This window comes from Monodon monoceros, unplaced genomic scaffold (genome assembly GCF_005190385.1).
Source record: "Monodon monoceros isolate NGI ecotype Baffin Bay Population unplaced genomic scaffold, NGI_Narwhal_1 Super_Scaffold_18, whole genome shotgun sequence".
Taxonomy (NCBI): Eukaryota; Metazoa; Chordata; class Mammalia; order Artiodactyla; family Monodontidae; genus Monodon; species Monodon monoceros.
Window position 1 is genome coordinate 43,155,541 of NW_021703774.1, and position 26,029 is coordinate 43,181,569.

Below are 26,029 nucleotides of genomic sequence, written 5' to 3' on the forward strand. Positions count from 1 at the left end.
GAAAAGGAAATAAAAGGAATCCAAATCAGAAAAGAAGAAGTAAAGCTGTCACTCTGTGCAGATGACAGGATACTTTACATAGAGAGTCCTAAAGATGCTACCAGAAAACTACTAGAGCTAATCAATGAATTTGGTAAAGTAGCAGGATACAAAATTAATGCACAGAAATCTCTGGCATTCCTATACATTAATGATGAAAAATCTGAAAGTGAAATGAAGAAAACACTCCCATTTACCACTGCAACAAAAAGAATAAAATATCTAGGAATAAATCTACCTAAGGAGACAAAAGACCTGCATGCAGAAAATTATAAGACACTGATGAAAGAAATTAAAGGTGATACAAACAGATGGAGAGATATACCATGTTCTTGGATTGGAAGAATCAACATTGTGAAAATGACTCTACTACCCAAAGCAATCTACAGATTCAATGCAATCCCTATCAAACTACCACTGGCATTTTTCACAAAACTAGAACAAAAAATTTCACAATTTGTATGGAAACACAAAAGACCCCAAATAGCCAAAGCAATCTTGAGAACGAAAAACAAAGCTGGAGGAATCAGGCTCCCTGACTTCAAACTATACTACAAAGCTACAGTAATCAAGACAGTATGGTACTGGCACAAAAACAGAAATATAGATCAATGGAACAGGATAGAAAGCCCAGAGATAAACCCACACACATATGGTCACCTTATCTTTGATAAAGGAGGCAAGAATATACAGTGTAGAAAAGACAGCCTCTTCAATAAGTGGTGCTGGGAGAACTGGACAGGTACATGTAAAAGACAGCCTCTTCAATAAGTGGTGCTGGGAGAACTGGACAGGTACAGGTACATGTAAAACTGGACAGTACACGTAAAAGTATGAGATTAGAACACTCCCTAACACCATACACAAAAATAAGCTCAAAATGGATTAAAGAGCTAAATGTAAGGCCAGAAACTATCAAACTCTTAGAGGAAAACATAGGCAGAACACTCTATGACATAAATCACAGCAAGATCCTTTTTGCCCCACCTCCTAGAGAAATGGAAATAAAAACAAAAATAAACAAATGGGACCTAATGAAACTTAGACGCTTTTGCACAGCAAAGGAAACCATAAACAAGACCAAAAGACAACCCTCAGAATGGGAGAAAATATTTGCAAATGAAGCAACTGAAAAAGGATTAATCTCCAAAATTTACAAGCAGCTCATGCAGCTCAGTAACAAAAAAACAAACAACCCAATCCAAAAATGAGCAGAAGACCTAAATAGACATTTCTCCAAAGAAGATATACAGATTGCCAACAAACACATGAAAGAATGCTCAACGTCATTAATCATTAAAGAAATGCAGATCAAAACTACAATGAGATATCATCTCACACCTGTCAGAATGGCCATCATCAAAAAATCTACAAACAATAAATGCTGGAGAGTGTGTGGAGAAAAGAGAACCCTCTTTCACTGTTGGTGGGAATGTAAATTGATACAGCCACTATGGAGAACAGTATGGAGGTTCCTTAAAATATTAAAAATAGAGCTACCATATGACCCAGCAATCCCAATACTGGCATATAGCTTGAGAAAACCATAATTCAAGAAGTGTCGTGTACCACAATGTTCATTGCAGCTCTATTTACAAGAGTCAGGAGATGGAAGCAACCTAAGTGTCCATCATCGGATGAATGGATAAAGAAGATGTGGCACATATATACAATGAATATTACTCAGCCATAAAAAGAAACGAAATTGAGATATTTGTAGTGAGGTGGATGGACCCAGAGTCTGTCATACAGAGTGAAGTAAGTCAGAAAGAGAAAGATAAATACCGTATGCTAACACATATATATGGAATCTAAGAATAAAAAAAATGTCATGAAGAACCTAGGGTAAGATGGGAATAAAGACACAGACCTACTAGAGAATGGACTTGAGGATATGGGGAGGGGGAAGGGTAAGCTGTGACAAAGTGAGAGAGTGCCATGGACATATATACACTACCAAACGTAAAATAGATAGCTAGTGGGAAGCAGCCGCATGGCACAGGGAGATCAGCTCGGTGGTTTGTGACCACCTAGAGGGGTGGGATAGGGAGGGTGGGAGGGAGGGAGACACAAGAGGGAAGAGATATGGGAACATATGTATATGTATAACTGATTCACTTTGTTATAAAGCAGAAACTAACACATCATTGTAAAGCAATTATACTCCAGTAAAGATGTTAAAAAAAAAAAGAAAGTTGAGGTAAACTCGGAAGGATACAGAATTTATTAATTTGTAAGTAAAATATTACAAAGAGCAGATGAATCATGGAAGGATAGAACTCTGTGGACAATCTGGAACTCTTCCATAATCTGGAAGCTCCCTTGATTTCTGTTGATTACTGAAGCTATTCACTCCCTGAACTTTTAACTTAAATTAGTTACACTATTTGCTTTAATCAATGTGTGAAACGAACAATAAATTATACAACTGGGTATAACTCATTCCTAATATTAATTTTCAAAAAAATACTTTTACATTGCTTGATATGATATTCATACTATTTGTACTGCCTTTTAAACTGATTATACTTGCCAGTGTATCTGAGGGTAGAAGTCTGTTTATCCATCCCAGCTGAATTACTTGCCAGGCAGCCATAGGTCCCTGCATCTTTGGGAACTGCATTTTTGATAAATAAGATACCTTCTGAGGTCATCCTATACCTACAGACAAAAAGAAAATAAAATTGAAAATACTCTAATAATAGTATCAAGGAACTACAGCACCTTCCTTTCAAATATTTTAGAGTTATGTTTGTGGTGCTGATTGCAGAAATGATTAACATCATCATTTTATAAGCAGAAATGTTATAATGATAATAACAATAGGTCCCACATATCTAGTACTTGCCATGTATCAGGGCTGCTCTAGTACCTTTACATTTATCAATGTTTTAAATCTTCCTAACAACCCAATGAGTTAGATACTATTATCTCTGTTATACAGATGAGCAAAGAGGTTATACACCTTGCCCAGAGTCAGGGTTAGTAAAGGGAAGAAGTGGAATTTGCACCCAGGCAATCTTGCTCTGTGTGAACTTCTAAGCCAAACAGTTCCTCAAAATGAAAACCTGAGAGATGCAATGCCTCACATCTCAAGTGAGTCTGTGAAGAGACCAGGAATAGAATCTGGCTCACAGCTAAGCCCTTCTCTCCCTGCCAAACCCCGAGTAATGGAAGCCCGATGGCTGGAAACTTCATTGCTTATGCCCCTCGTGTTCAGTACTCTCTTTGAGCATAAGAGGATTCATTTTCTTTTAAAAGCATCCAACAGAATAAAATACTTCTCAGTGTACGATAGTATGGCAGCAGCAAGCAGGAGTTACAAAGAATGTCTGCATATACTTTAATTAGAGCTACTGTACTGTCCTTTGTGTCTCCCTCTCTCTTCTGTTAAATCTCAGGACCAAACCTCTAGTAGATGGGTTAAAACTACACATTACTTCACCCACAGAAAGTTTATTATCCCCATTTCAATTATTCAAGGTAAACCAACTGTTACAGTGTTATGTTTGCAAAGCAAAGTATTGGGAAGCACTTAGTCCCAGCTATTGAATTCAAGACTTAAGAACCTCAGACTCTATACATTCATCATTTATTATTTTACTGACATTTCCTGGCCTATTGACAAAATCTAAAGCTGTGGATTTGGATCAAATCTCCCTTAACCTTAGGGATTTGGTCAGATTAATATTGTCCAGAAATTTCACCAACTTCTCTCACTCAGTAAAAACAAAGAACATGATACAAACCCAGTACCTGTGTGAACCCACAATAAACATATCATTCATGGTCCAGGTGATCTTTGGTTTGGGATAACCTGTTGCAGAACACATGATGGAGACCTCAGATCCACCTGTAAATGACTGATTCTTGGGCATAACAGTGACTTTGGGCGGTTCTGCAAAGGAAACACACAGAGTGAAATGTCAATGATGTTAGCAGATTTGTAGGCTTCTCACTGCCACACCTTTACTTTTAAAAAATTATTTTATTTATTTTGCACTTTCAAGACTGTACAAAACTGGGGTCTGCTCCTTCCAGCCCCCCAGAGCTCCTCCTCTCCCTGAAAGACCGATGCAGGCTGTGGCTGGGCCCCCAAAGCGTGACTCTGCACCCCACAGGCCCAGGCAGGACCACAGAGGGTCTCATCTCTGGCCATTCATCCCAAGGTCTTGCAGCCCAGCCCAGCCCTGTCAGCCCATCTGGAGCCCCAGGCCTGCTCCTACTCTTGGATCTTGGAGGCATGACAGTGGGCAAGGCTTTGCCTTCAGAGCTTGGTGAGGGCCTGGCACACTCTCCTTTGAGGGGACATCAGGGGCCTGGGTCTGAGGCCAATGACAGAAAGAGGCTTCCACTTTCTGGGGCCTGAATGCAAGGGGGAGAGAAGCAGGACTATGACATAGTATTATTCAGCAGCCAGGGCTGGGGTCCCTCTGTCCATTCTCTAGCCAGGTCCTTCCCTCAGCTCCTGACCCACCCATGGCCTTAGCTACTGGGCTGGCTGGGCACCAGGCCCTGCAGTGGCCCCATTTTTCTGGGGTATCTTGGACATGCAGGAGAAGGTGGTCCTCAAGGTGGTCCTTGGGACTTGGATGTTCCCAAGCTCATGGCAGCTGGTGTCCATGAGCTTGGGAACATCCAGCCACAGGGTGGCTGCTGGTGGGGATGGCATCCAGCACCTTCATCTTGACCATTCCTGAGGTGAAGAGCTTCCTCTTGGGGTTGTAGAAGGAGAAGGTAGAGTATAACACAGAGGTGAGGGGCAACCAGACTCAGATCACCAGGTAGAAGGCTCCTCTCTTGAAAAGCAGCAGGTCCTATTGTCGTTCCACGCGCCCTCAGGGTAGAGTCACACTTCAAGGTTCTCTCTGACCATGCCCAAGCCCACGTGTGCCATCATGGTCCTGGTATTTTGTTAGTTGATGATAGAAGAAATTTTCACAAATTAAAGTATGGGGAATTCATCCTAGTTTATACATGATCTGGCTTGAACTTTATGCTAGTTAGAACAGCCTGTCTATGTACTGTCAAGCATGCATTGTACATGGGCTTTAACCATTAAAGAATGTATTTAAAAAATAAAAATGGAGTAACTGTGGTTCAAACATTCAAAATGGAGCCAGGTGGCCATTGTGGGTGTGGTTTCAGACACGCTCCTGCATCACTGAGAACTTGAATTTTCTGAACTGTATCAAACTCAAGGACACCACCAACTATTCTCAAAACAACATCTGCTAGCAGTTGCCTGCTGCTACCTTATGGTCTCAAGGTCTCCCCTTGTAACTATGCAACCATTCAGTCCCCAAACAATCCTTGCTTAACAAGCACCCTTTCTTCTGGCCGGTTCTAATCCTAATTCTTGGCAAACAACTTATGCAACTTTGTGGGTTTTGCCTATATAAGCCTCCCTCATTTTGTGGTCAGGCAGAACACAATTCAAGTGCTTCTTGAATCTGTGTCTCCAGGGCTACAGTCCTCAGTTTGGCTTGAATAGAACTCTTTTCTATTCCTATTACAGATTGTTTACTGATTATTTGCATTGGCAATGAAGATGCCCCAAGGTACACAAGATCAGGCCCATGCATCCTATGAAGAACGGCTCCTGCTTGGCAATCTGCATTCAGGAAGGGCCTCCATGAGACCACTATGCCCAGGATGCTCTGGTGCATAGAGATGATGACACAGGGGTGGTCCACCTCCAGCTTCTGGCGGCCCTTAATCTCAAAGTGAATGCAGTATATGTACTTGAAGGACTGGACGCGCCAACTGATGATGCTCACATTCTCCACTATCTGGCCACGGTGACACAGCAGGCAGGTGACCATGGCCACGGTGACGACGATAAAGCAGTGCATGCAGTACAGGGTGATCTTGGCTTAGAACTTGGCCGTGCAGCTCAGCTGCACAAGCAGCAACAGGAGCAGCAGCTGCAGCAGTGTGCAGTCAGCCACGGCCAGAGTTCCATGGCCAAGGCCGCGCTGGGATCGTGCATGTATGGTGGCCCCCTTGGAGCCTCGATGGCACTGGCCTCAGGCTCCCTCCTTGGGCTCTGGCTGGAGAGGAACTCTTTGGATAACCCCTATCAGAGATCTGGTCCAATCAGTGCAAGAGAGAAACCGAAAGTAATGAAAGCACGGGAGGTAAATTGCTTTTGAGAGTAAAATGAATCTGATCCCAGTGTTGTGTTTCTGTACCTCCACTGGTTACTATGGGGCCCCTTGCTACTTTGCTCCCACTAGCTGACTACTGGTTTCCATCTGCTCATCTGGAACTTCAATATAAACCTGTTTTCAGGCAAAGTCTCTATACTGGGCCTTTTGCTACTTTCTATCTAGTGAACATAGTTTTGGAGCCAATCTTGTCCTGACTGCTGCCTGTTTTGAGTTGCTCTTTCCCTTTTTATTTGTTTGATTATAAGTTTGCTGAGGTCGAGACCATGTATTTCTTATTATTCCATTTCCAATATATTCCACAGTACATAACATCTCTTTCATGTTATGCAGTGACTTGTAAATGAAAGACACTTAAAGCCATTGATGGAATACAGGTCATTCCTAAAATGTAACTTGGCTCTGAGAATTTTTATGCCTGCCGGCCTCTGGAGATCCTGCTATACTGATCATTTGCCTCATGCCCATGGATTCATAAGACCTCAACTCAGAAAATATCAAAGTTCCTATTGCATTCCACTTCTACGGTAGAAAAAAGACTTTTGAAAATGAAATATTAAATCAGAAATTTATTGTCAAAAAGAATACAAGAATTCTCTGGGGTAGCTGGGATGTTGATATATCTGGTCTAATCAATTATATGTACCATCAAAGAAATATTTAATCATTTTCTTTCTCTTTAAAGCCTGTTTATTTTTTTATTTTATTGAAGTATAATTTACTCATAATATTATAATAACTTCAGGTGTATAACACAGTGATTAGTTATTTATATAGATTAGGCACCATACAAAATTGTTATAATATTGCCTATATTCCCTGTGCTGTACATTATATACCTGTGACTTATTTATTTTATAACTGGTAGTTTAAATAATTTACTTAGTGTAAATATCCCCCACTCAATCAGCTAGAAATAAATTCATTTCCACAATTTTTGAAATAGATGTCATGAGTATAAACAAAAATAAATTAATTCAATAATGTGCTTTTTGCACAATTATTATGTTCCAGGCTCTGTGCTAACTTACAGGGATACACTGATGAGCCAAACAGACATGGTGTCAGCTTTCCATTCAATTGGGTTTTTACTATAAAGGAAATTGAGAATTCAGTTAGTCAGTTAGATCTGGATATATTTATGATGTACCTTTATTATAAGTTAGTCTGCAAACTGTGGTTTGGTTTCACTAAGAGGAATCCCCAAACATTTGAAAGAGATACAAATGATGCTGCTGAACTGGGCAGCTAAAGAATGGAACAAACCAAATTAGTGCCTAATTGCTAGCAGCTTATAATCGCCCTTCTTTTTTCTCCTGTTTACACTGTGTTTTTCAAATAATGTTTGCCTTTGAAGTTAATGTTTAAAGGATTTTTCCAGCCAGTGGACTTGGTTGACAGACTCATTATTCCATGGTTTCTTCTTGGTGAAATAGGGCTAAAGAAACATGTGAGGCCAAGGGCAGACTGGCCATGGCCAGTAAGTTCAAATTGTGATTGCATCTGGAGTCCATCAGTTCCGAAATGCTGGAGTACTACACATGTGGGGATGCTGCAGACAATCTTTAGGGGAAGAGGTGGAAAAAACTGAACAGTTGTTTTTCTTTGGAATTTTTTGAATACCCACATTTATTCCCACCTTCCTAAAATAAAAGGTTTTTCATGTCTACCTCATTTTGACATAGGATTGCTGCAAAGACTCGGCAGCTCCTGGGAATTCTGTCTAAACATGATGCCTTCCAATGCCGTCTGCCAGAATTGGTTTGGCATATCTCCCATCAAGAATCCCACTGGTAGGCTCTGTTCACATATTAAAGTGGAAATAAATGTCAGCTACCCAGGCCAGGATGTAGAGAGCTAAGAGGTCATTTCTCAAATAATGCCTGGGTATAGGGTGCTGCTCAGGGTCATGAAATAAGTCTGTGTGCAACATACAGACGGGATGACATCATCCCACAGAAGGTGAGAAATTTACCACTGCTCTGGAAAGAATATTTCTCCTGATAATAAAATTAGAAAGGGCATGAACAAACACAGGGAAGCATAATGGGATTTCAACCAAATAACAGTTGAATAAAGACGATCAGAATGATTCAGGCTTTACCTGATTACGTTAAATAAGGATATAATAGACCTCACTATAATTATTTCAACTGTTAGATTTCTTTTAATCCCTAGAAAAAAGCTCAACTTGTTTTTAAAAAGTAGTTGTAATGGAGCAAGGACAAGGTATTGAAGAACCATAGTTCAACTCCATCAAAGTCCAGAGTCCAATTTTAGGCTTTAAGGAGAAGTAATCCATTCTCAGTTGGTTTTCAGTCTCATTTCAGCATCACAATCATCACCATTATCATCACCACCACCAACGCTAACCACCTGCACCACCATCATAAATAACAACTTGCTGTTCATTAGCCAAAGCAATGGCAACAGGGCACTCTATTAGGTATTAAGGCATTAATTCATTCTTTATATTTGAACCATAACGAAAGAAAAATATGTGAGTTTTTATAATTCATCACCAATGATTTTAAAATGTTAAACGTAAATTAGGATACTAAGAATAAAAAATACTGCTTTAAGACTTAGGTGTCTTTACATAGCATTAATGCTAAGGTTGCAAAATTCATTATAAGAGAGCATGAAAACAGCCATTGCTCTGACTACAAAGACCAAGGAAGATAAAAGAGAAATGCAAATCGAAACTACAATGAGATATCATCTCACACCTGTCAGAATGGCCATCATCAAAAAATTTAGAAACAATAAATGCTGGAGAGGGTGTGGAGAAAAGGGAACCCTCTTGCACTGTTGGTGGGAATGTAAATTGATACAGCCACTATGGAGAACAGTATGGAGGTTCCTTAAAAAACTACAAATAGAACTACCATACGACCCAGCAATCCCACTACTGGGCATATACCCTGAGAAAACCATAATTCAAAAAGAGTCATGTACCAATATGTTCACTGCAGCTCTATTTACAATAGCCAGGAGATGGAAGCAACCTAAGTGTCCATCAACAGATGAATGGATAAAGAAGATGTGGCACATATATACAATGGAATATTACTCAGCCATAAAAAGAAACGAAATCGTTATTTGTCGTGAGGTGGATGGACCTAGAGTCTGTCATACAGAGTGAAGTAAGTCAGAAACAGAAAAATAAATACCATATGCTAACACATATATATGGAATCTAAGAGAAAAAAAAAAAAAGGTCATGAAGAACCTAGGGGTAAGACAGGAATAAAGACACAGACCTGCTAGAGAATGGACTTGAGGATATGGGGAGGGGGAAGGGTAAGCTGTGACAAAGTGAGAGAGTGGCATGGACATATATACACTACCAAATGTAAAATAGATAGCTAGTGGGAAGCAGCCGCATAGCACAAGGAGATCAGCTTGGTGGTTTGTGACCACCTAGAGGGGTGGGATAGGGAGGGTGGGAGGGAGGGAGACGCAAGAGGGAAGAGATATGGGAACATATGTATATGTATAACTGATTCACTTTGTTATAAAGCAGAAACTAACACACCACTGTAAAGCAATTATACTCCAATAAAGATGTTAAAAAAAAAAAAAAACTCACCTAACTTGAAAATCTCCAACATCACCTTCATACGCAAGACGCATATTTCCTGTTAGGTCAATTGGGTCTGATCTGTTGCTGCTATGCCTCTGGTAGGAAACTCTCAAAGACAAGACCTAAGGCCTTTTTCTTTAAAGTGATTTAATTCCCATCAACAAATTAATCAGACAATGGTAATGATTTGAATTACTTAAGCAATAATTTAAAATATTTTTCAACACTGGTATATTTACAGTACTTGGGCAAACTTCTTTGGGCTTTCATTCTTTCACAAAACAAACATTCATTGAGTACCTACTGTATTTCTGACACTTTATGACCTCAAAGATCTCACAGAATATTGTATACAAAGACATATTATGTACAATTAGGAACTAAATCTCTTTCTAGTAGTCAGTTCATTGAAATAGAAAGGTGGGCAGAAGTTACTGAGTATCTATGTGCCAAGAATCTAACTCTAGACCCATCATTTATTTTTCTCAATAACCCTATGAAATATTACTGCCATTTTACAGATAAAAAAACTAAGGCTCAAAATGGTTAAATAATCCATGGTATCTGGTTTATACTTCAATGGAGATAATAATGGTATCTATACACTAATATGTATAAAATAGGTAACTATTAAGAACCTGCTGTATAAAAAAATAAAATAAAATTCAAAAAAAAAATCAAGATGAGTGTTTTTACCTTTGTGTAAAAAAAAATAATAATAATGGTATCTAACTCATAGGGTCATTGTGGATTAGCTAAACTAATATACATAAAACATTTAAAAAATTCCTGGCACATAGTAGGCACTATGTAATTTTTGCTATTATATTCCATTATATGGTAAAGTATGACAAAGAATGATAAAATAAGTATACAGTATTTACCATATATGTGTACAAATGTATTATCTAGACATTTACACATGAAACTTGATCACAATTCTCACACTTGCATATAGTATTTAGGTTACACATCCTAGTAATAAATAATACTTATTATATATTATTCTATTCTTCTGAAATTTGAGATGCCTCTAGACACTCAAAATGTATTAGAAATTTCAATAAAAATAGATAAATTTAGTTTTACTGATGGAAAAAAAACTCACCAATACCTATGTCACCTGGCACATGTTAAAAAAGAGTTATGATGATGTAATGAACATATGGTTACGATAATATCAATTTCATTCTTAGTGAAGTAATTCTGGTCATTAGGGACTTACTTCATCAATCAGTTTGAAAACTATTTCCTTTTTTGTTGCTAAATTCTCTCTAGTGACCTAGACTAATTAGTGACAGACATCTACCCTTTCCTGACACCACAGAAGACAAATGAACCCTTCTCATGTTCATACAGACATAGAAGGAGGAAAGGAGGCTTTGTCTGGCCCTTTGCGTTCCATGTGGCAGCATGTGATTATGGAAGAAATGTCAGCTCTACACTGAATACACTCAAATTTAACCAGGACACCTGTGTTCATCTTCAGCTTCAAAAATCATCCTCATAAAGGAGCAGTCAATGGGATCAACAGAAGATAGTCTGTTTTAAACAAAAGTTTAAGGTCACATCATATACATAAATACCACTGCACTTATTCTGATTTTTATTCCTAAGCCTGACCAATACAAGCATTTGGAAATTTAGCGGCCACTGTGCCACCTTAAAAGTGATAAACTGTTCTGGCCGATTTCACAAAGTTTTGCAAAAGTCACCTGACAGAATTCTTAAATTAGGGTGAACTAGTTTAAACACTACTTCAAAAATAATATCTGTATAAATATTTTCACCAGGTAATTATCAGATTTTGCTGTAAAATATGGTTTTAAATGTAAGCAGTCATATGCTGTCCTGTGCTATAACAGGAAAATAAAGTACTTATATAATGAAATCTAAAATTGTAGATGTGATTCAAATAAGCCACTGAAGTTAACATGGAAACATGAAAGATAAGGTCGGTGACCCCAGTTTTCCTTATAGTCTGCTATTGTTACTTTGAGGTCCATTCAGCAATTAAGGAGCACACATCCGTTGGGTACAATTGTGTTTTTCTCTCTGTGCAAGGCATTATGATTTTTTTTTAAAAAAAGGGCAATAAGTATCACAGTGCGTATAATATGATTGGGGAAAAACAACTAGACATATGAAATTGATCATGACTAAGTGTAGACTTGTGTGGCAAAAAGTTAAATAAAAGTTCTACAGGATACCAGAAAAAAGAAGCCAACAATTTTCAGAAAGGAGGTGTTTTATGAGAGGGGCTTAGCATTATAAGGAGGATATAGGTAGGGGACATTAAAGTCAAACAACTCTATGAGCTAAGTCACAGAACTAGAATGAGAATGAAGTAGTTTGGAGGCAGTCAGAATGCCCCTGTGACTCAAGTATGAGAAGTGGAGTTGGGGTAAATTACGGAGGGATGGAAAATAACAGGGCAGGGGCTAGAGTTGAAGCACTAGGAAACAGAAATTCACTGAAGGTACAATGAACATATGGAGCTTGACAGAAAACATTCAGTGGCCATCAAAAACTCAATTCTGGAGACAGAAGACAGGATAAGTGTAGTACCTATCCATCTTTTTGAGAAATTTAATACAAAGAAAATTCAAACCTCATATATGACACCAAAAATTATTTACCTGATACTACTCTGACATATAAAATGGAGCAGCATCAGTAATATTTTATGGACAAAAGAATTATCTACCAGTTTCTCTACTTTTAATCAATAATTAGAAGTGAAGCCTTAACAGCAAGTTCAAGTATTCAGTTATCCATATTAAGGAAACATGAATGATGGATAAATATATGAATATCTAATTATTTTAAGGTAAACAGTTTTCATGTATTGAAAGGAAACATTTTTATTCCTTTTTGCTTATCCATACATGGTTTTATGTGGATAAAGGGTGAAGATCAAATGTTGAAAGTATTATGAAAGGGTCAGCTTGTGGAGGACTGAGGGGTGTAAATTTTATTCTGGGGTAATTAGGAAACCACAAAAAGGGTTTGACTAGATGGATACAAAGCGATATTTAGGGAAATTTCACCTGATGGTACTATGGAGTAGAGTGGGGCAACAAAATCAGAAGAAAGGAAGCCCCTAAAAAGAGGATTTTTATGGATTTAGTTTAGGCATGTGAATCAGGAGGGGGATGAGGGTGGTGCCAATGGAGATAACAAGAAAGGGAGTGATGTGAGAGGCAGTGAAGAAGTGAGCTAACCCATGCATAGGCAAAGTGAGAGGCGCCTCAGCCGAAAAATATCATTACAACTGGGATGATTCCATTTGAACTCTAAATTTCCCATTAGATCATTCACTCTGATCCCTATTAGCATAGCCAATCATCCACTGATTCCAGCATCAGTGTCACATAGAAAATGTGTCCCATATAGGTGTCCATAAATAAAAAGGATGTGGGAAATTCAATTTTAAAAACTGATGCACTGTGTTTGTGTGGCCTGGGGTAAAGAACAGAAAGACAGAGAGAGACAGAGAGAAAGAGAGAGAGGAATAAGGCATGATTCCTGAAAATAGATCTCAAGTACCCTACTTCCTGGTCTAGAGCTTTTGTTACCCCAAAAAGCAAATTAGATTAACAGAATCAACCATGAAAGGATTTTTATCTCAAAACCTTTTTGTGTTCAAAAGAAATAGGGTTACAAAGTTTTAGAACATTTTATTTCCCAACTGCAAAAGGATCTGCGCCCAAAAGGAACCTAGTGGAACAACTGATTATCAATTGCTGTTGTTTAAATAGGCATTAAATTACATTCTGGACAAAAAGTATTTCAAGGCTATCAATAGATCTCTGTGATATAAGATTCCCAGGCTTCTAAATGTTCCTAATGATAAACTTTATGTCATGAGGAATTAAGACTCTGATGAGAAGAAAGATACACCATTAACTAGTTTTTAGTATTAAGTTTCCTTTCTTACTTGAGTTCTCTCCATAAAAGCTAAGTAAAGATCCTCATTTTGGAGACTGTTTAAACCTACTTTCAGCCCAACCACCTAATTGACTTATATTTCTGAAAACATATTGGAACTGTTTTACAACTGTTCCCCAAAATATTTTTCATTGCGGATAATATATTCCCTTAAAATGTTGCATGGTCTAACATCAAGCCATGCTACATGAGAAATTGGAAAGTAATTAGTATTTAATTACTGAACCTAGGTTCCGTTGAATCCTACAGCCTGAAAATGTATTTTACAGAATCTCTGACCCTTCTAAATATCTGTATTTACTATAGAAAAAGCTAACTTCAAAAGGTTACATAATGACTATTACTGAGCCTGCTGAGAATTGTAATTAGTAGTTGCTGTGTCCTGTTTTAACAGATGTGTACTTACTGATTTACCTCAATAAGCTTATTTAAAACGCACTGACATTGTTCTAAAATGCATTACTTCAGTTTCTGATTAGGAAGGTAACTCTAGCTAGTTCTAATGGTAACTAACTTTTAAGTGTGAAGCTTACATAATGAGAGTAACAAAATTTCACTAAGAATGATTTACAATGGATAGATGTGCTTGCTCACTTAATTTTTCCTGAATCTTCAATCAGTAGAAATGCCAACAAACACATGAAAGAATGCTCAACATCATTAATCATTAGAGAAATGCAAATCAAAACTACAATGAGATATCATCTCACACCAGTCAGAATGGCCATCATCAAAAAATCTACAAACAATAAATGCTGGAGAGGGTGTGGAGAAAAGAGAACCCTCCTGCACTGTTGGTGGGAATGTAAATTGATACAGCCACTATGGAGAACAGTATGGAGGTTCCTTAAAAAACTACAAACAGAACTACCATATGACCCAGCAATCCCACTACTGGGCATATAGCCTGAGAAAACCGTAATTCAAAAAGAGTCATGTACCAAAATGTTCATTGCAGCTCTGTTTACAATAGCCCAGAGACGGAAACAACCTAAGTGTCCATCATCGGATGAATGGATAAAGAAGATGCGGCACATATATACAATGGAATATTACTCAGCCATAAAAAGAAATGAAATTGACCTATTTGTAATGAGGTGGATAGACCTAGAGTCTCATACAGAGTGAAGTAAGTCAGAAAGAGAGAGACAAATACCGTATGCTAACACATATATATGGAATTTAAGAAAAAAAAAAAAACTGTCATGAAGAACCTAGGGGTAAGGCAGGAATAAAGACTGTGTCCTACTAGACCTACTAGAGAATGGACTTGAGGATATGGGGAGGGAGAAGAGTAAGGTGTAACAAAGCGAGAGAGAGGCATGGACATAAATACACTACCAAACGTAAGGTAGATAGCTAGTGGGAAGCAGCCGCATAGCACAGGGAGATCAGCTCGGTGCTTTGTGACCGCCTGGAGGGGTGGGATAGGGAGGGTGGGAGGGAGGGAGACACAAGAGGGAAGAGATATGGGAACATATGTATAACTGATTCACTTTGTTATAAAGCAGAAACTAACACACCATTTTAAAGCAATTATACTCTAATAAAGATGTTAAAAAAAAAAGAAATGGCAATGGAATATATTTTAATATTTTTAAGTTTTTCCAGGACTACTAGACAGTTTGCATAAGTGGCCAGGGAGTCTTTCCAAACAGCAAAGGAGGAAAACTTAAAACTAACCAATCAGCCAAATGATCAAAACCAATGAAAACAGGTATCAATGGCCTGGGAAAGAGGCAAGGGCCACTGAAATTCCAAAGATATGGAATCAAATGCAACATTTCCAAATGAAATCTCATCAATGAAAATATGAAGACCTGGCTACAACTTTCCCAAAACGGTAGAATTATTCCTGAATGGCAATAATTCAAATGAATTACGATAATGGTTAGTCTACAGGGCAGTAGAAATAAGTTTCCTAAGACTTCGGTTCTTGCTTTTTCTGCCTTTCTTTTTTCTCCAGAAAAACTGGCGCTGTCTCCACTAGCTACATGCCTATTTAAATTCAAATTTAAAATTTCCAAAAATAAGTCAAATTTCAAAACAAGCTCCTTAGGTGCATTAGCCATATTTCAAGTGCTAAGTTGACACATACAGCTAGTAGCTGTTATGTGGGACAGCACAGATACACAACATTTCCATCATTATATAAAGTTTTACTGGACAGTGCTGGACTAGAGAGCAAGAGAGAAGGTCGCTAATTCTTTGACTTACCAGTAAGTGGGTACAGTGGCAATAGAACACACAGGCAAAGACTAAATATTGACAGTTACATGCTACATTTGCAAAAAAATTCCACACCCAAATTTCAGTGTGGTTATGAAATTCAGTTAATAAGAGAAAGGCAATAATTTCAGAGACAATGATAAATTTAGGCTACATTCTATTTTAATGACAAAATCTTAATGGCAAATATGCATCAAGATTTCTTTTCTTCAAAATTTACAACTTTTATTTTTCCAATATAAGATATAGGAATATGTAAATGTATCAAATGTTTGCTGCCTTTATACCCATTTTAAGTAATTCCTAATGTAAAATTATTTATACATTAACATTGTTTCTATTTAATGCTATATGCTTTCTTTCCTTAACAACAAGAAGTCATGAATTCAGGAGCTTCTTTGGATGATTAGCTAAAACAGATTAAGACAATAAATATGGTTGATCAGAGGAAAGAATTTTTAAAGTTTAGTTTTTTCTTACTTAGAAAATCTTGTAAATCAAGTAACTCCAATAAAAGTTTTTTAAAAAGAAAATCTTCAAGTAAATGATGGCTAACATTGCCTATTACATTGCCTTTTTTTAGTGGGTCCTCTTTATAACAATTTTCCAAAATCAGAGAATTTCCAAACTAAAGAGGAAGGCCAAAGCTTAGACTTAACATTCTCATTTGACTTGGAGAAAAGTATCAAATTACCATTATTACTTCTTGGCATATTAGCAGGATACTATTAAAGTTTTACATATATCTACTTGCATCTCCTGATTCAGAATCAATTATAGCAAGGATATCTTTTGACTATAAAAAGCTGATTATGTTCATTCAGACAACAGAATATTATTCAGTGCTAAAAAGAAATGAGCTATCAAGCCATGAAAAGACATGGAGGAATTTTAGTGAAAGGAGCCAATCTGAAATGGCTAGTTATTGAATGATTCCAAGGATATGACATTTTGGGAAAGGCAAAACTGTGGAGATAGTAATAAGATAAGAGGGTTCCAGCGGTTGGGAAGGTGGGAAAAACAGATGAACAGGCAGAGAAGAGAGGATTTTTAAGGCAGTGAAAATACTCTGTATGGTTATTATGATACATGTTATTATACATTTGTCCAAACCCATAGACTGTACAACACCAAAAATGAATTCTAATGTAAACTATGGACTTTGGGTGATTATGATGTGTCAATGCAGGTTCATCACTTGTAACAAATGTACCACTCTTGTGGGAGATGTTGATAATGGGAGAGATTATGCATGTGTTGGGGCAGGAGGCATATGGGAAATCTCTGTACCTTTGTTTTAATTTTGCTGTGAATCTAAAACTGCTCTGAAAAAAAACAGTATTTTTAAAAATGTGGCTGCACATTTTACAAAAAAGGGATTATTTTTACAAATTATCATGCAACAGGCATAGAATCAAAAGTATATGAAACTGCACCTACCTAGCACTTCTTGAAGGAAAGATTTTAAAATCTGGTAATTAATTTATCTTGCTAGACAAATTCATCTGCTACCTTAGTTATCTTATCAGGGAAGCAACCTACAATGGGATTGGAAGAATATTTAGTCTTGGGAGTCCAGTTTGAGTCACAACCTCCCATCCTTCCAGCTGTCACTTCCTGACTCCCATACTTCCCTTCTCCAAGTTCATCATGGCCTCAACTCCTTTGAAACTTCTTTTTTATTCCAATCTATCAGACCATGCCTTTAACCCTCTCTTCTTTCTTTATCCAGCCTAAACTCCACAGAGCGTCACTACAAACACTTTTTTTTCCCCAATTACCTTGTCTTTTGCTGAACCAACATCACAAAACCACAAACCTATGTGATCCTTCTATGTATATTTTGAAAAGATTACTGAAGACAGCACAGGAAAAAGAAAATCACACCTTCGTGAGGACAAAGCTCCCAACTCAGTCAGACCCTCTACTCTCGGCAAGCTCACATTTCTGCGCCCTCATTTTTCCATGACTTTGCACGTGTAGGGTTCTCCATCTAGAAGGAGTTTCCTGACTTCTATCTGGCAAATGCTGACCCATATTCCAGTGGATACCTCAGACACCATCTCCTGTGTGAAGCCCTTCTCAATCTCCACTCATTACTGAGACAGTATTCAAGGCTCCTATAGTACCTTGGTGAAGTTCCTATCCCATTGGGTAACAGATATTTATTTTTTAAATTTAGTTATGTCCTTTTTTTTTTTTTTTTTTTTTTACTATGGACTTACTGAGGGGAAGGATGTTATTTTCTTCTCATTTATATCCTCAGCAAGGAGCAGAATGCCTGACATTTAAATTTTTGGTGAATACATGAGTGAACAAATAAATGTATAAACAAATGGACAAACAAGATACCACCTCTGACCTTTTGTAAAAATGTGTTTTAAGTCAAGGCACTTCATACATTTCAGGATTGGTTTCATTATTATGGAAAAAATATATACCTGACATAGTATGATTTAGATAGTGCCGTGGGAAATAGCATAAATGAAGATCTCATCAATATAACAGCTATCTATCAGCTTTGCAGTCTCAATAATCAAATGTTCCTCACATATCCTACCCTTCTGAAGATGCAGCCATAAGTACTCCTATTTTGGGTATTAGCCCTAATTCAATTTTTATTCATAATAGTCAAATATCAAAGCTCCTTCCTCATGTATAAAAATAGTAAGTCATTATGTTTTTCCTGTATTACAAATATCTTTAGAAACAGAATTTGCTTTTTAGCTGGGTCATTAATTTATAAAACAGTAACTCAAAGAAACATTAACATTTCAAGGGAATCTGAATCAAGTCAATTTTTACTACATGTTCTGACATAGGATTTTTCAGACTTGGCAATAGTTCCTTTGCCTAGCTAAGCACTCTGCTTTTCATTCAGTCTTCCCACAGACATTCATGCACACAAAACTAAGTGCTAGATATTATGTCAGGCACTAAAGACCCCAAACTGAAGAAAACTGGGTCCTGCCCTAATGTAGCTTACAGTCTAGTCATCTTACATGGTCTCTGTGTGCATATTCCCAGTTCTCTCTTTCCTCTAGGCTGTTCCTTACCAGCTGCTCTATCAGAACTTAGGTCAAAGGATTCACCAAGCTTTTTATTTATTTATTTAGATTTAGATTTCCAGCTATTCTTTACCCATGTGACAGGAACTTGCAGACACTTTGTATCTTTTCTATTTAAAAAAAAATTTATTTCAGTACTCTCACTTTCCTATTCATACTCAAGGACCCTTTATTTTATTTATTTTATTTTATTTTATTTTTTTGCAGTATGCGGGCCTCTCACTGTTGCGGCCTCTCCCGTTGCAGAGCACAGGCTCCGGACGCGCAGGCTCAGCGGCCATGGCTCACGGGCCCAGCCGCTCCGCGGCATGTGGGATCTTCCCGGACCGGGGCACGAACCCGTGTCCCCTGCATCGGCAGGCAGACTCTCAAACACTGCGCCACCGGGGAAGCCCAAGGACCCTTTATTTATTTTCTCTTTTTATACTTTCTTCTACCCACCTGTACCTTAGACCTGTTAATAGCATGTGTAGGCATTTCTGTACACTATTTAGAATGATGGAAAGACCTAGTTCAGATCTGGGCTTTGCCACTTGCTGGCTTTGTAACCTAGGGCAAGCCACTAACCCCGCAGATACAAATACACACAATTTGTGAGGGTTAGATGGCATAATGTATGTCAGGAATTCTCGAAAGTTTTTAAATGGATAACAGTGGATTGAAGTGCTTCATTTGGATTTGGATAACTTAGTGGATTGAAGTGCTTCATTTGGATAACTTAGTGGATTGAAGTGCTTGCTGATTCCTCGTCTGTTCTATCTCTTCCCAGCAGTCCCTGAACTGTGAAAGTTATCACAGTCCATCATTTAACCTCTCCAACATCTGGACATCTTTCTAGCTCACTTAAATCCATCAGGCTTGGCTTAATACACATTTTCTAATGGTCCATTTTTGCTGGAAATTAAAATGTCCTTGGTGTACAGCTTCTTTATAATAATTTCTCATATACTTGAAGTATTTATTAGGCCATCTCATCCCTTTTTTTCTTTTTACAATGTAAATAACTCTAATTCTTTACCCTTCCTTATAACTTCTATTTAAAGACATTTTAATAATGTTTCTGTCTTCCAAGCTTTAGAGAAATATGATTCTTTCTATCTACAAATAAAGTGGTCTAAGATCTATATACCACATAGATGCCTTGCATGAAAGACAAAAGAATGAAATGCATAATATTTATTTATACATTTTACTGCATGGAATTGAATCGTATTATAACAGAAGCTTGCTCCTAACCATGGAGTCAGCAGAGTACATTTGTCAGATAAAGTAAGTGAATATTAAACTTTTCTCTTCATAAAGTTTACAGTCAGCCTGGAAAGAAGTAGGAAAGCAAACATTTCTGTACGAAAACTACACATTTCGTGGATATCACTGCAGGATATACTTGATGTAAAATTTCACTAGAATATTTTCCTTCAAATCTAAAAGCCTCCAACTCACTCCTTATTAGATCCCTAGGATTCCACAGACAACAAAACCCAGTATTTTAACAGAGCATCTTATTCATTTGTGCTGATTCACACTGAGACAGCAAAGAACCAAAGCAGTGAATAAAATTAACTTTTGACAACAAGTAACAATTTAGGAGTTTTAAGTATACTATTTCATCTCATCTAAATGAAATCCACAAAGATGGCACTAGTATCTGAAACAGACATATACATGTCTCAGGTCAACCTCCAAAAATAAAAAGCTTAACTACCAAGACTTCAATGTATTAAAATGTCTAGGAAAATAGATGAGCTAATTAAATTCAATTTTTATTATTCAAACATAGATACAGACTTCTGTAAGTCAAAATTTATTCCTGTGAAAATCTTGCAAAGGGGAAAGTTAAGGGGATTTTCATGATTCTCTTACTGGACTATTAGTTATAAGAAAATCTAATGTAATTATCAATTAATATTCTGCATTTCTCCTTTTTCTCTTACCTCACTTGGGCTCAGAAATGATTTAAAACAGATTACTCTGTGATATAATCCTATAAAAGTCCAGACCTTTAAGCTTTCAAATATGATTTTTTGTACTGTCAAAATTTCTCACTTGACACTTTTTGAGAGGCATTATTTCCTAATTTTTCCTAATTATTCCTTATTTTTAAATTATCCCCTATTTACTTTAATTATATCTTAATTATTTTAAATATAAAAGCAATAAAGCAAATTTATAGAATATTTAGCAAAGAAAGAAAACATATACCCACACATAATTTGATCTCCCCAATAAAATTAATGTCAGCATTTTCAAAACTTTTAAAGTCCTATTTACACAAAGGTTTAAGATAATTCATTTCTATTGAATACTTTTTTCAAGTACAGAAAAGCATAAGTAAAAAGTCACTTATAGGTCCATTGCCACCAACAATCACATTTTTGTATATATCAATCTAGTTTTTTTTTCCTCCTAGCAGAACTGTGTGTGGTTTTTATTTGATTGTTATTTTGTTTGCATAGCTGTACTTCTGAGTCTTGTGGTAAACCCTGCTTGAGGTAAGCAGAGTTTTCTGAAAAGTTTCCTGTGTCTAGTTATACCTTGATCTCCACAGTAAGGAATTCTCATAATGAAATAAGCGTTATCAACCCATTCACATTCTCCCATGCTCATTAGTGAGACTGACTGAACAGCCACAGTTTCTGCCATCAGCATTTCTTTTCAAGGCTCTTCTGATAAATTGATAATGAGCCTATTAGTCACTGAGGGAAATTAGAGTGATGGAAAAAGGCCACTGGGACATTTGCTTCTGCTGCTGCTGGACTCAAAATTCCATGATGCTGCCAAAACTGAAGTCTTTTAAATGTCCATGGTCTTAGTAAGAACTAAAATCCCACAGGAACATCTGAGTGGCTGACTCTAGGTAATGTGACCTGCAAGGGTTTAGGGAAAGGTAATTATCTGATCTCATTTGTTTTCCACCTTCTTTTTTTTTTTAATTGAAGTATAGTTGATTTACAATGTTGTGTTACTTTCTGCTGTACAGCAAAGTGAATCAGTTACACAGATACACATAGCCACTCCTTTTTAGATTCTTTTCCCATATAGGTCATTACAGAGTATTGAGTAGAGTTCCCTGTGCTGTACAGCAGGTCTTTATTAGTTATCTATTTTATATTTAGTAGTGTGTATATGTCAAACCCAATCTCCCAATTTATCGCCCCCCCTTCCCGCCGGTAATCGTAAGTTTGTTTTCCAAGATAGTAAATAATTCCTCTTCAAATTACAGAACATGTTCAGACCCTAAGAGCCAAAATATGACAGATATCCACTTTAATTACTTTCCAGGCTTGAGCATATCTGAGAAGTTTGACACCAGTCTGATTTTATCACTCTGTTTACAATGTATTGGTTTAGTCTGTATACTGTGGAGTTTTTCCCCCTCATAATAGTAATTTGAAATTTCAGCCAGGATGTGTCTAGATCAAGTTCTCCCTTCACTGACCTTGCTTGATTTGCTCACTCAGGACAATTTTTTTTTCCTCCCTAGTGTACTTTTCTTCAATTATATCTTTGATTATTTCTTTAGTTTCAGTTGTCTTTGCTGTGTACCTATATATGTTATATACCTATAAACCTTAAAGTTCCATTCTTTGTTTTTATTTCCACTTAAAAAATCATATTATTTGAGTCTTAGTCCTTTGCCTCAATATTCTGAAAGAACTTCTCAAGTTTATGCAGCACATCCCTGATTTTATTATATGTAGTACAAATTCTGTTCTTCAGTATTTCTGATTCAGACTGAATTATAATATTGCATTTTTAACATCAAATCCCTTTTTATTTCTTCCATTGCATTTGCTATTGTCCTTTCATCTTAGCCAGTTCTTCCTTTATAAATATATACTCCCACTTAAAGGAGGATAGGTCTTTCTGAAAGACTGGTGACACTAAACATTTTTTTTTTCCAGTCTATGGAATAAACTACTACCTTCAAAGCATCAATTTCTTCTAAGTCTTTCCCCGCCTTGTTTTGTTCCCCAGTATTTTTTTCTTAGGTCCTATGCTTTATTTTTTCCTGTTCTGCAGCATCTGTTTTGACAGTCTTCTGTTTATTAATCCTCAAATGATGTGGCATCTCCCCAGACTCAGTGTCAGTCAACAAAGTGTTTGAATGGACCTAACTTCATTCTCTATCTACTTTTGTTCTAGTTGAACCCTCTATGCAGCTCTGTGGCTAAGAATCTGATGTGCATAGCTCCTTACCTGATTCTCAGCCATGATGCCCTTCTGGCTGGGATGGGATGCTCCCCTCTGCTACCATTTGTCTCTAAAATCCCTTCTGACATACCCATCAATGTTTCTCTTGCTTCCAAATATTTTCACTTGGTGAGAAACATATCTCAGGTTCCAATTTTTTACATGGTGCCAGGCTGCTTGTCCACTTCTTGTCCTACTGTTTTCCTAACTAGATGGTTATAGCTATTGATAGGTTTAAGGAGATAGCATGCTGGCTCCCTAAAGGGTAACATTTTCTTTCTGAAGCAAACTATGAAATGAAGGAACAGAGATACATCCTCCCTGCTTTCATGTGAACATAAGAAAAGATGGACCACTGATTGAAATTTTCATTCCATTGAACTTAAAATATAAGTGAAGACTATATACTTATTTATACAAATAAGAATCTTTATATATAACCTATAAAATTCCTCCCCAAATTTTTGCCACTGTATATTGCAACTGGTTTTTAGTATTGTTCAGTTTTGTCTTTTTGAGATCTTTACAGATATTCTACTGTTATTGAGAAGAGGTTGCAGTAGCTAGACATACTATTTTTAACCAGAAAATCCTTGCTAACTACTACCAAAATTTGTAAAATCTGGATGCTTAACTTTTAAAAGTATTCCAGGACTTCCCTGGTGGCACAGTGGTTAAGAATCTGCCTGCCAATGCAGGGGACACGGGTTCGAGCCCTGGTTCGGGAAGATCCCACATGCCCTGGAACAACTAAGCCCATGTGCCAGGACTACTGAGCCTGTGCTCTAGAGCCTATGAGCCACAACTACTGAGCCTGTGTGCCACAGCTACTGAAGCCCTCGCGCCTAGAGCCCATGCTCCACAACAAGAGAAGCCACCGCAGGGAGAAGCCCGTGTACTGCAAACAAGTAGCCCCTGCTCGCAGCAACGAGAGAAAGCCCGCGTACAGCAACGAAGCCCCAATGCAGCCAAAAATAAATAAATAAAATAAATAATTTTTTAAAAGAAGTATTCCAGATAGAAACAGTTTCCAAACAGATCTGTGGAGGCAGAATAACATAAATGAGGTTATAAATTAAGCTACTGATTCCCCTGTAAGCAAGAAAAATATTCTTAAAGTGCATATTCAATCCAAGTAACTATTGTCTCTTTTAAGCTTTCTTGAACTATTTTTTATTTTTTAAAACATTTAACTGCATAAAAATGAAATAAATATACAATTTATGGTTCAATGTCAATAGTTAGCAAACACATTCGCAGGAATTATAATCCTAGGTACAGCAGTTTATTTCATCAAATATCCACTGCTTTTCAATAATGTATAACCGTAAGATAATCAGATGGCTACAGTTAACTAGAATCTCTTATTTTTTATTAAACAGTGCCATCAATTCTAGAACATATTTTTGTTAGATTTTTAAAACAAATTTTTCATCAAAGTTGTTCCCTCAAACTCAAGACCAACTAGACAGGCCATAAAATAATGCCTCTAAACAGATTTACACCACTAGAGATTATACAGGTTAGCCAGTAATCATGTAATGACATGTGATTTTTGTATTTGTATTTTGTACATTATGTAACACCTTACCTCAGAACTTAAATCATTAGATAATAATGAGTCTATTTTACCAGAAAGAAGAGAGTTTAGGGTTTTCCTTTAAAAGTATGCATTTCTATATCATAGGATTCATACTTTGGAATAGATTCAAATGCTGTTTTGGAAAATGTTGTCCCTGAAACCACCTGAGAGGTCTGTTATAAATGCAGATCCCCAGGCCCTATACCAGGCCTGTGAAATCAGAATCTCTGGGTGTGGGGTTAGAATTTCTGCTTTTTCAAAAGTTCCTTGGATAATTCTTTATTCATGAAAGTCTGAGAATCACTACTCAAATTGACTAAACAATACTAAAGGATTAAAAGTTAATCTGGGGAAACAAGGAAGGCTCTGATTTTATTTTACAATCCCATTCTAAGGGACTCCAGGGAAAGAACCAAGGTCACATTTCAGAAATCCATGAGCATTTATCCTATCTGAAACAATCAGTTTGGTAAAAATACTTCCAAAACTCTAGTAACTCAAGTTACTACTTGTATTGACTCAAATGATCTAGGTAGTTTACCACGTAGAAATGCAGTGAATCATTTACAAAAGTAATGTTCCCCCAGAGGTTTCAGCAGATCAACTAACAAAAGACACATAGCCATACAGTCGGATTGCAGAATATATCTCAACTACCAGCGAGAAAACCAGAATCAGATGTCAACCATTTTATTAAGTCTCATGGCAGTTTCACTTTTTTGCCATTAATAACATTCCAAGAGCTAGCCTCCAAAACTCAGTGGTCACTCTCTTAGATCACCATGTTAAAAAACCATCTGACAGTGTTACTTGAGGCATGTTATAAAGTTGTTGCTAGTAGCACAACCAAGGAGCCAGACCCGATTCCAAAGCAATCAGTCTCCCACATCAAGGATTTGAAATGAAATATTCTGCTAAGGCAGCAACTGAATCTTTCAGCTAAACTGTATAAAACTGCCAAGAGTAAGTTGCTCATTACATTAAGACTCTAGAGACATTTAGAAGCCAATTATGATTCTACTGAAAGAGATACTTAGGAATAGTTTCTGATCTTCATTTGATGGTAGCGAGTAGACCACACTGTTAATGCACTTGTTTTCAGCTATCTGAAACTATCATTTAGTCTATATAGACAATTCAAGTTTGGCTTACCTTCAGTAAGTTGTGTGTGTGTGTGTGTGTGTGTGTGTGTGTGTGTGTGTGTGTGTGT

General features: G+C 37.1%; 1 protein-coding gene across 3 annotated transcripts in view; it reads right to left on the reverse strand.

Annotated features, from left to right (window-relative positions):
- HMCN1 (hemicentin 1) overlaps positions 1–26,029 on the reverse strand; it is a 508,266-nt gene that overhangs the window by 283,096 nt on the left and 199,141 nt on the right. For all 3 annotated transcript variants that reach the window (XM_029226849.1, XM_029226848.1, XM_029226847.1), the window contains exons 12-13: positions 3,796–3,937; positions 2,573–2,700 (exon numbers count right to left, since the gene is read on the reverse strand). In XM_029226849.1, coding sequence (XP_029082682.1) covers positions 2,573–2,700; positions 3,796–3,937 — 270 coding nt within the window. The remainder of the gene's footprint in view (positions 1–2,572; positions 2,701–3,795; positions 3,938–26,029) is intronic.